A 12,472-nucleotide genomic window follows, 5' to 3' on the forward strand; every position below is an offset into this window, starting at 1 on the left:
TCTTAGTTACGAGTTCGATTCCACCTCTTGGCTTGTCGCATTTTTTTAAATGTGATAATTTTGACACAGTGTTTATTTTATAAAGGATAACATATAGGTAATATTTAATTGGTGAAAAATTATTTAGTGTACAATAAGGATTACAAATGATTAAATATGTATGTACACAAAAAAAACTTGTCTGCTGGTTAGAAACAACCAGCATTATATATTCCAAATATCGGGTCTCTCACATACTTGTGATTCATTCGCTCATTGCAAATCGTTAATGATAAGGCAGCAAAAACCCTTGTGTCTATCCAGCGAGCAAATATTTGTATTGAACGGTAGGTAACCTCTTTCAAACGATTTTGGCCTTGTCCCACCAAAGATGGATGTCTCAATGTGGTAGGATCCCCCTCTACATATAATTTTTACTGAGCTATCATATGTTCAGTCGATCCACAATGGAAACATTTTCGAAGTCAAAGTTATAACAATGAGACCAGCTCCCAAATGAAGAAAACACTGCGCATAACCTTCAAAGATGTTTCCGTTGTGGATCAACTCAACATTATATAGCCCAGTATACATTTTACCTAGAGAGCGATCCTAGCACATCGAAATATTCATCCTGGTGAAGGAGGATATCGCCAATGCAAATATTTTCTCGCTGAATAGACACAAGGTTTTTGCTGCCGTATCATTACCGATTGCCAATGAGCAAATGAATCATATGGATGTGATAGACTGTGTTATAGCCACGGGTGGATGTGATAGACTGTGTTATAGCCACGGGTGGATGTGATTCCTTTTTGGAGGATTTGATGTTGGGAAACAACAATTGAATATGAACGAAACCAGCAGACTAGTTTTTTTTGGTACATATTTAATCATTTTAAAATCCTTATTGTACACCAAATATTTTTTCAGTAAAAAAAATTAATATAGTTTTTTTTAAAAAATTTTTAAACAATTAAGTAATACCTATATGTTTATATACTTTTATAAATAAATATTTATTACTCATGGGTACATGCTCATGCTCGTGGCCTATAAAGGGTGAGATAATGCCAGATTTGTACTTTTATTAAAGGTTGTCACTCACGTTCATGTAGCAACGTGATTGGTTAAAAATATTATATATAAAAAATTATCTTATTGTATTCATTAATTAAATTTTGATCATAAAAGTAACTGCTATTAATAAAAGATTTTTGTCGTTTTTCTTTTGCTAAAATTTAATTGAAATAAAAATGGTTTTTTTTTTGTGAGTATACTATTAAAGAAATCAGGTATTTACGATCTGAGAAAATCGTCAAATTATAAAATATTTTAGACTTAAACTAATTATTACTAATTAACAATGGTGTCTTTAAGGAGTGAGTCAAATCTGCACATTTTCTTTAAATTGAAAAACATATTAGAATTTAATTTTTAAGGATTTTCGTGAATGGAGTGACCACTATAGTTGGATAAACTATCTTTTTAGCCGTTTAAGCCATTTTAGCCGGCTATAAAATCGGCTGAACAAAGTTTTTACCCCATAACAATCACTTTGGCCTCTAGATTCTTCTTTAAAAGATAGCTCAAATTTGGATGAAACTAATATAAATCAAAACGCCTTAATGTTAACGGATTTTCTCCGGCATGCGCCTGAAGATTGCCGGCATTTAGCCATTCCCAACTAAAGTCGCATTTATAGTAAGCGTGGTATAGCTCTCCATAGCGATATATTTGCTTTTAGCAATATCAGGCTATTTTACGCTTATTCTTTAAATGCGACATAATTCAATTTCATATACGAGCTAATGAGTTATATTTTAAGATAAGAATAAAATATGTATATATTTTTTTCAAATAATTTTATTCCTTTAGATTTCTTTCTCACCTGCCTTTGTTCAAAGAATTAAAATTTGTGGAAGTATCATTTTTAGACAAAACGCTTAAATTGGAAGATTCAAACATACGAGAAACTGGTTAGGATTAAAAATAGAATAATATTCATTTTCATTGCAAAAAAACGTTTCATAATAATATAACCAGTTTTCATTGACATCTCATTCATATACCTTGATATCCGATATTTTATCGGCTGATTAATATAAAGTTCTATATTCATTTTAAAAAATTGTCAGGAGAGCATTAAAAAATTTTTATACTTTAAATTAGTGATGATAAACGGCTCGTTTTGAGCCGATTTTTAAAAACGGCTAACTCAATATTTTAGCCAGATATTGACTAAGCCTCGAGATTTCGCTAATAGATGTCCAAACCTTTGTTCCTTCTGCAAACAAAATCTTCCATCTTGCGTATTATTATTCTAGATGAAATATTGAGTTAGCCGTTTTTAAAAATCGGCTCAAAACGAACCGTTTAACAACACTACTTTAAATAGGATTTTACACTATAATAGTCAAAATAAAGGATTATTGAGTATTTTCAAATTTTTATTGATAATATGGAAGAATATAGTTATGAAGCATTAATTTATCAATAAATATATTATTTTGCAAAAATATCGATATAGGACATTATAATACTCAGCCGACGATTTTTATTTTAAACCTATTCACATAACTTTTTTAAATGTTCCTTTACTCCAAATTTTTAAAACTAATATTATTTTTATTCATATCCCTATTATGAGAATTAATATATGATATTAACTTCAAATTTTTTTTAAAATTACGAACACACCTTTTTAGTCGAAAATTAGAAATTATTATTTTTAGCATACCGATATATTTTGTCAACGGAGGCGATTTTTTAAAATAATATAACATTATAGGAGATTTGAGTTTATAGGGAATTGAAATATATCAATTAAATAAATACGAAAAGTATAGTTATGTACCAAAAAATATATTAGCGTTTAAAATATACGGAGAAAGCGTAATTGCTACTGCTAGGCCATTACCATAAATATTAAAATTGAAACATTTCAAAAAATTTTGATTTTTTTTTAAAGTAACCCGATATTAAAAATCATTAATTCCAATTTCTTTAATCCGTCATCCAATAGTCGGGATATTTTTGTAAAATATGTTTATAAAATTATTTACTTATATATTTTTATTCAATTGTATAACTTTTCTTAGAAATATTTAATTTAATTTGTGTGTATCAGATCTTAAATATGTGACACTTAGCTCTTGGCAAAGATATTTACCTGCATTGAAATCACGTGCTCGCATTAAAATTTTGACAGAACAAAGGAATAAATTGATCGAGAAAAGAAATCTACGTAAACGTGACAAACATGACGCATCGCTGTTTAACCAAGGCGAATATATTCTGTCAGGTTTGAATAATAGTAATTGTGTAATGTTTTTCCTGTAAAAGAAGTATAATTTCTTGTTAGATGGCCTCCCATCCTTGTTTATGAAATTATTCTAACCTCATTATAAATTTTATAAAATTAGATATAGCCGATATAAATATAAACAGTGAAAGTGATTTTCCTGCCGCTCTTCCCAACCATCCAAGCCCAGATGATAATGGTTTCTTTTTTAAATAATATATCTAATTTAATTATTTATTAGCACATTTGAAGGGTAGTATGATTTATTTATGTTGTTCAATATTTTAAATCCTTGATATAATCTATCTTTAAAAGTAAAATTCCCTAGAAATTTACCCTAAGAATACTCTTTTTAGTTGTTAAATATTTAAAACCTTTTAATACTGATAATTAAAAACTAATTTTTTTATAAATAATAATAGAAAGTAATATACCTTCGAGTTCGACTAGTAATTCTGCTTGGAATCGTAACAATGATATAAATTTGGATAATCAACAGCTCCCACATTTATCGTTTTCTCAAGTATTTTTTTCAAAAATTTTTTTTTCGAGTGAATGCATATTTAATTAAAGCCCGCCTAAAAGACTTAAGCATATAGAACTTTTATCATAAATAATTTATTAAATATATATATCTTAAACTATCATTTAGCTTCTCAAACAATCAAATGATCGCAATGATTGGCAAGATGTGTCGAAAATTAAATACATACCCCTTTTAACTCCTAAATGTAGGAAAAATTATTCTCTATGTTCCGACGAAGAATTAGATGCTCAAAATAATTTCGAGGATCCAGAACTTTCTTATTATATATGGAATTCTAGTAATCAAGCTAAACGAAATATGAATAAAATTAATCTATCAGATTTTATTTGTAACGAACCGAAAGAAGAAAGGGGTAATGAGACATATATTTACTACTTCATTCTTAAAATTGTGATTTTAAATTTGTTGCGACTGAAAAAAATCTAAATTGTTGGGATTGCTAACGAATATAAATTATTGCGAATTGTTAGATAAAATAATTCTTTATTGCGAAAAATTAAAACCAGATAAAAATTCTTTATTATATATTTTTAGACCAAAATAAATATTTTTTTTATATAAATAAAATCGAAGAATGATAATAATTTTTTATAAAATAATGTTTCATATTTTCAATAACATTTTAAAATTAAATCAATAATCCCAATAAAAAAAAATATACAAGGTTATAACACGCCTCCCCCTTTTTAAGGAACAAAAACCAGGGGCAAAAATGATACATTTTCGAGTAATTATTTTAGAAAAACAATCATTGTATAAAATTTCAATAAATAACTCACATATATAAGAATTGTTTTTATGTTTATTCTTTTTTTAATCATTTCATACACCCTTTTCTGGTCTTCAATGATAGCCGTCGAAGTATTGTTACAGTTGAATCAAAGAATCGATTATAACGTTGTTTTCCTTTTAATATTACATCGTTCATCTTTTACGTTTCGGACAGACGGTATTGGGTTTATGAGTCCTAGGATTGATCCATTACATCATTGGTCAGTCATGATCATTCAGTTAGGTATCATCAATCTCATAATTGTAATTGTTTGTTGAGATAAGGTGTACGGAGAAAAAAAAATTAACCTAGCGTATTTACGCGACACTTTATTTGATCTCTATGGCGACGCACTTCCGTCATATCTTCTAATCTTATTTTACATAACTTATCACCTAAATTTTCTATAATTATTCCTTTATCCCATTTTTTACCACTTCCGTACATTCTAACCCAGACCATTTAATTAACTATAAATTTATATTCCTATTTTCAATTTCTAAAATTTTCGAAACAGGTTTCAACATATCACGTATTAGTTTTCCTTCCCAGCATTTTTTCCGAAGGAGATTTACCATTCCTTCTTACCCCATTATTATAATATAAATGAGCTATCCAAACTTCTTCTTTGCCTTCTTTGGCCTTTCTCAGCCAACTTTTAACAACTGCCACCAATTTTTCTGCCTGTCCGTTAGAACTAGGGTGATACGGTGGTGCTAACATATGTTGCACATTATTTTTCAACAAAAACTTCCGAACATTTCACTCACGAACCTCGGACCACCATCTGAAATCACCCATTTCGGAATGCCGCATAATTTCTTTAAATGTTTAATAACAATTCCCTTAGTTAAATCATGTACTTCCTTAAATTCAATATACTTTGAAAAAGCATCTACACTTAAAATAAATTTTTTATCATTAAAAAAATCCATATGCACCCTTTCCCAAGCCCTATTTATTTTCGACCAAACACTTTTCTTATCCCGACACGGCATATTTGCCCACGCGTTACAGACTTCACAATTTTTTCCTATTTGTTCAATTTTCCCATTCATTCCCCTCCACCAAACATATTCCCTTCCCCACTGTTTCATTCGCGAAATCCCTTGATGTCCCGCGTGTAATATTTTCAGAACATTGTCTCTCAGTTGACTCGGTATAATAGCCCTATGCCCTCTCATAATGCAACCGTCTACCACCGTTAACTTAGTTTCAATACATTTAAATTTATTCTCACCGGCTTCCCATGGTTTTTTTCCCGTTATTTGCAATTTAAATAATTTCATTTCCTTATTTTTTAACGTATAATTTCTAATATCCTCCCATGTGGTGGGACCTCCTTGTAAACCACAAGTTAAAATACAAATTAAGGCTGCTTCACCTTACCTATCTTGACCTGATAGTTTCTCATCGGTCTCTTCACCAACTCCCAACCTCGATAAAATATCTGGTAAATGATTTTCCTTTCCTTGCCTATACCTTAATTCCAAATCAAAACTACCCACTAATAATAACCACCATTGAAGTCTAGGTAAAATCATCAATTCTCTATTGTCCTTCTTAAATAAATAAATAAACGGCCTATGATCCGTTTATACTACAAATTTCCTACCAATTAAGTATTCACGACATTTTTTAAGACCGAAAATAATAGCTAATTACTCTTGTTCAATCACCGAATACCGTGTTTCTACATCCCTAAAAACTCTCGAAAAAAATAATACAGGTCTCTCAATTCCATCCATTAAATGTAACAATGCTCCACCCACATTTTTATTAGATTTATCCACCCCTAAAGTCACTTCCAATTCATTATTAAAACATACCAAAATGGGTTCTTTTCCCACTTTCAATTTCAATGCCATAAACACCAATTCTTGTTCATTTTTCCATTCAAAATGTATATTTTTCTTTAATAATTCATATAATGGCGCAGCCAATTTAGCAAAATCATCTATAAAACGATGATAATAATTCACCATACCCAAAAATGATTGTACCTCTGTTTTCGTAGTCGGTTTATTTATATTTGCAATACTCATTAAATTTTTATCTAATGGCCTTATTTCTGTCCCAAATATGTAACTTCAGTTACTCCCATAACATTCTTTTCCGACTCGTTTTTAAACCCTTATCTCTGATTCTTATGAAAACTTCTTCCAATCTCTGATTGTGTTGTTCAATCGTTACTCCCGTCACTAAAACATCATCCATATAATAAAAAATTCCTTCTAAACCCTGAAAAACTGCCGCCATAGTGCGCTGAAAATTGGAGCTGAAATACTTAACCCAAACGGTAACCGACAAAAAATAAATAATCCTTTAAACGTCGTTATTGTCAATAATTTCCTCGTACATTCTTTCATAGGTAATTGCAAATATGCACATGAAAAATCTATCTTAGAAAAATATTTTGCCCCTTTTAAATTTGCTAAAATTTCTTTAATTTTTGGTAACGGGTATTTTACTTCAACTACCCATGGATTAAGAGTAACACGAAAATCTGCACAAATTCTCAACTTTCCATTGGCCTTCCGCACCGGAACTAAAGGTGTTGCCCATTCACTATATCCAATAGGACAAATAATTCCATCACATAATCAATTTTATAATGCATTTTCCATTTCAGCTAGTGATGTTAAACAGCTCGTTTTAAGTCGATTTTTAAAAACGGCTAACTCAATATTTCATCCAGAATAATATTACTCAAGCATGAAGATTTTGTTTGTAGGAGGAACAAAGGTTTGGACAACTATTAGCGAAATCTCGAGACTTAGGCAATATTTTTCTGGCTAAAATATTGAGTTGCCGTTAACAACACTAATTTCAGCCCTCCATTCGAAAGGTACCCTGCGAATTGCACAATACTGTGGTATAATATCCTTCTTTTAAACTATATCTACTTCATAATCCACCAAACATCCCAATTTTTCCCCAAAAATTTCTTCATATTTGACCCCTAGATTTATCACCGTATTTCGTAACTTTTCCAAATTTTCATATGACTCTTTTTCTTTTAACAAATCTTCGTTTTCCATCTTTTTTCCTACAAATTTCGCTAGGAATTTTAATGATACAGGCAATTTTTCCTGCTCTAAATTTGATTCTTTATACATTTTATCACATTCTATATAACTATTTTTTAACTCGGATTCTTCTTCAAATACCTTATTATCAATTTCCAACTTAAAATCCTCAACATTAGCTTCTAAAACATTATCGATTTTCAAATCCAAAATTTTATCCATTTCATTAATATAATTTTCGTCGCAATTAATATTTACAAATTCAGGAAAACCCTGATCAGTTTCTCCACTTATTAATTTTACATTTTCCATAATTTGCAATATATTATCTACTAAATTTTCAATTTTATTAATACCCTTAACTTTATTTTCTACACAAACAATTTCTCCATTCTTTATACTTCTCTCATTACATTCTAATTTGATTTCTTCGTTCATTATTTCATTTTTACTCTCCAAATTTTTAAAATTATCATTAGTTTTTGAAACAACATCTAATTCCAAATTATGAATTTCTTTAATTTTCTGATTATTATTCATCAAATTTTTAATTTAATATTTTCTGACATCATATTTTTTACCAATATATTTTCTACGTTTTTAATATTCAACTCCTCTACGGTCATTTTTGGTATTATTTTCATTAACTATATTTTACCTGAAACATATCCCAAAAATTATTCTCCAACCCAAATTTCGATATCCAAGCCCACCCCATAATTGCACCAAATTCTTCCTTAAGTATCCAAAGATCCAAAAAATGCATTTTCTCTTTAATTATACTGTTAAATTTACTATTCCCAAAACTATAATTTCAGTTCCATTTAATTGTTTTACTATTATTTTATCATTTATTATTTGCTTATTAGGCCATAATTTATAAAATTCTTTACATCCCATGACCGATATAGTAGCTCCTATATCCAATAACATTGTAATTTCTTTACTGCCCACATTGATTTTCACACGCGGACAATCATCATAATTACTATTATTTTTTCCCACTAAAATTGGCATATTACAAATATAAACGTTTGACTTGGGTTGCTCTTTTCTTTGATAACCGAATCATTATTACTTATTTCTTCTTTTATTTTGATTCCCAATTTATTTTTAAAACTTAATGTATTTTTCGGTATTAATTCGCTCTTTTGATTTAATGGGTTTTTCGATGTAATAACCCCAAATGTTGTTTTTTCACTATCATACAGTCATACTATAGGACAATCTCTCGCATAATGTCCAATATTTCTACACCGAAAACAAGTTATTACTTGAGCATTATTTCCTTCATTTTTCGTTTCTTTAGGTATTGCATTATTATATTCATTATTAATATTCGTTCCTGGTAATCCGTTTTTAACAAATGGAAACGCAAATGTTGGAAACGCATTGATACCTGTTTGTTCCTTTCTGAAACATTTATCTGAAGTATGACCTGTTCTTCCACAATTTGAACATGACATTACCTTTCGCTCGTTTTCCTGTATTTTAAAAGTTGACCCATAACATTTTTTGGCATTGTGACCAGTATTTCCACATCTTCCACAAACAATTGGTAGAGTTTTCTGCATAAATCTTTCATTACAATCTCGGCTTAGTCCATATTTTCCGCAAATAAAACATTTTCCATTTGGCCCCCTTATTATCTGTCGATTCCTGCCATCCTCTCTTTGATAAATATTTTCTCTTTTATTATCTTCGTTCAGATTCATTTTTCTTTTTTTTTATTTGCTCCTCCATTTCTTTTATTTTTTTCTCATTTTTTCTACTTCCAATTTAAAATCCTTTTCCATTTTTTTACCTCAACTTTTTCCATCTCTTCTTTCTTTTTATTTTCTATTTCTTCTTCTCTTTTTTCACGTTTAATATCTTCCTTATTCCCTCAATTTCCTTTTTTTTTATTTCTTCCTTTTCTTTTTCATTTCTTACTATTTTTAATTTTTCTAACTCATTTATTATTACTTCTTTAATTCCCCTTTCTTCTATTTTAAATTTTTCTCTTTCATTATTTTTTATTTCCATTTTACTTTTTCCGATCCCTTTATTTTTTTCTTCAATTTTTTTTAAAATTTTATCCATTTCCAACATTAATTTTTCAAATTTATTTTCTTTTACAGTATTTCTAACGATGTTGATTTCTTTTTTAATATCGCTAATGATATTTCCTTTCCATATTTCCATTATTTCATCTTTAAATTTAGATATAACATCAATAATTTTTTCCCTTTCATCAATTTTTTCATTCATTATAACTTTTTTCTTTAATATATTTTTCAATTTATTTCTTCTCCATACATAAATTAATCCAATAAGTACAATTAAAATTACATAAAAATAATTATTACTACATTCTACATATTTAAACGTTTTTATATTTTGTTTACGATTAAACATGGTTATTTTTTTATATTTCAATTTTTATATATTTTATTAGTAGTCCTTCGTAATTGGTTTTTAATTTTTATATAATAATTTATGATTTTTGAACAGATAAAATTACAAAAAATTTATTAAAACCTTTATTAAAAATATTTTTACTTAAGTTAACGATAACAAATATATAAGAGTGATTATGGTCATAATTACAGTTATACAAAAATACATTTTAAAATAAAATTAAAAATATATTTTACCTTTACCTTCAAATTTTTACTTTATTATAATTTTATTTTCGTATAGTGATTAATACTTGATTTATGTCATTGAATAACTTTGTAGGTATCTTTAAAAAAAACAGCACCAGTTGCGACTGAAAAATTGGGATTGCTAACGAATATAAATTATTGCGAATTGTCAGATAAAATAATTCTTTATTGCGAAAAATTAAAACCAGATAAAAATTCTTTATTATATATTTTTAGACCAAAATAAATATTTTTTTTATATAAATAAAATCGAAGAATGATAATAATTTTTTATAAAATAATATTTCATATTTTCAATAACATTTTAAAATTAAATCAATAATCCCAATAAAAAAATATAAAAGGTTATAACAAAATTACCATTTTTCTCAATATATTTAATTATGGTCCAAATGGGCTGTGTCGTTTCACTAATTTTTAACCGACCCGATATATACATTGGTTTTTTATTAACCATTTTATCTTTGAACTTTTTTAAAAAATATCTATATTTTATATCTAAACAATTAAAAAAGAAAAGAAGAAACTTTGAAATTTTCCGTTTTCTCATGGCTAGGCGATATTTATGGAAATAACATAAATGATTAAGTGCATTTTTAGTTATTTCCCAAAAATTTAATCATCTCATTTTAAAATATGGGCAATGTTTCCTAAATATTTCTAAACTTTTCTTATTGTAAATAATCACATTTTTAGATACTTTTTTAAAAAAATTAATATGTTTTTAAAAAAAACATTGCAAATAAATTGATTTTCTGGTCCTTTTTATTATATTATTAAAAAATTATTTAAAATAAAAAATATTGTATCTATATATCGGATCTGGTTTATTTTTAAATAACGGTCCGATTCTATTTTTTTAAACAGTAAGTATGTTTAATTTAAAAATATTATATAAGGACTGTTCATGAAACCCTCAAAAAATTAGAATTATTACAAATGAATGAATATAAATAAATCTTCTAAATTTCTTAAACACATTTCTCTCCTTATCAAAAATGTTTGAAGTTATTTAATGATCTTTAATTTTAAATTAGTTCTCTCATTAGTATGTCATATTTTGATATTGTCTTCCTTTACCCCGTGTATTTTTGTGGAATATTATTCAATATTTATTGTGATTAACGAAGAATATTTATTTATTAATATTATTTAATTTATAACAAATACATGAAGAAATAGAATTCGGCACGGCTCAAATTTTTTTGTAAAATTATTTTGACCCGGCTTAAGGAAAATTAAAAATATAAGAATTTATTTTATTTTTCAACTTGTTAATTGTTATAGTTTAAAAAATTTAAATCGGCCTGACCTGAGTTTTTGATTTTTAGGCTTGGCCCCTATTTTATAAATACATAATCTTAGTCTCCGATTTATATTGTTATACTAATTAATTATTTAACACTATACATCAAATTTGTCAGATTTACCCAAATTGGAAGAGATAAAGAAAGTCAACAAAAAAAGAAATAAATACATAAATTTGGAATTATAAAAGATTACCTTATAAAATAATTAATTTGTTATTTTAATATATAAAACAAAAAAGTTAAATGTAATTTTTACATTTTTATGAACTTTGAAAAGCTATTATTACTTTTATGTTTTCGCGAAAATTCTTTTAAACGAATATTATTCATCATGATAATGTTTCTAAATAAAATTAAAAATATTGAATTTTATGTGTTATATTTTTTGAAAGCTTTTTTTTTATAAACCTTGAAACAATGTGGTACACTAATATATTTCTTCACATTTAGGATCTATTGGAAATAGAATAAATGGTTTTAAGTATTGAAAAAATATTTATCGATTATAATTTTTTGATTTGCGAGGCCGGTTATAAAAAATTTTTGCGACCTACGAGCCTGTTAAAATTATGAAATCAAAATTAATTTTTGTGGAAAACCCATAACAGATAATTATTAACTAAATTTTTTTATGAAAAACAATAAAAGCATTTAGCTAAGTTTTCCATATGTTGTACGCTGTGCAGGCTCTCATAGAGCTAGTGTTTTATTGGTGAAATATTTTGATATTTCAACTTTTATTCTTTACTGTTGCATAATATAATTTAATATCATAATATACAAAGTTAATTGAAGCTTTAAACTATGACTATTTACATATACAAAAACATTCACTAAATAATATATTATTTTATTTCTACATACGAAGCCTCAAACCATCAAT

General features: G+C 27.2%; 1 protein-coding gene across 3 annotated transcripts in view; it reads left to right on the plus strand.

Annotated features, from left to right (window-relative positions):
• The window catches only part of LOC135931389 (E3 ubiquitin-protein ligase RNF10-like), a 30,568-nt gene extending 18,672 nt beyond the window's left edge, over window positions 1–11,896 (plus strand). Inside the window, exons 12-17 of one of the 3 annotated variants that reach the window (XM_065468455.1) lie at window positions 1,858–1,958; window positions 3,110–3,283; window positions 3,405–3,482; window positions 3,706–3,806; window positions 3,936–4,182; window positions 11,704–11,896. In XM_065468455.1, coding sequence (XP_065324527.1) covers window positions 1,858–1,958; window positions 3,110–3,283; window positions 3,405–3,482; window positions 3,706–3,806; window positions 3,936–4,182; window positions 11,704–11,774 — 772 coding nt within the window. In that variant the 3' untranslated portion in view covers window positions 11,775–11,896. Of the gene's footprint in view, window positions 1–1,857; window positions 1,959–3,109; window positions 3,284–3,404; window positions 3,483–3,705; window positions 3,807–3,935; window positions 4,344–4,494; window positions 4,536–11,703 lie in introns of those variants that run through there. The other 2 variants (XM_065468456.1, XM_065468454.1) reach the window with 2 other exon arrangements.
• The last annotated feature ends 576 nt before the right edge of the window (window positions 11,897–12,472 follow it).

Source organism: Gordionus sp. m RMFG-2023, chromosome 1, assembly GCF_954871325.1.
Source record: "Gordionus sp. m RMFG-2023 chromosome 1, tfGorSpeb1-WG-v2, whole genome shotgun sequence".
NCBI classification, from domain to species: Eukaryota; Metazoa; Nematomorpha; class Gordioida; order Chordodea; family Parachordodidae; genus Gordionus; species Gordionus sp. m RMFG-2023.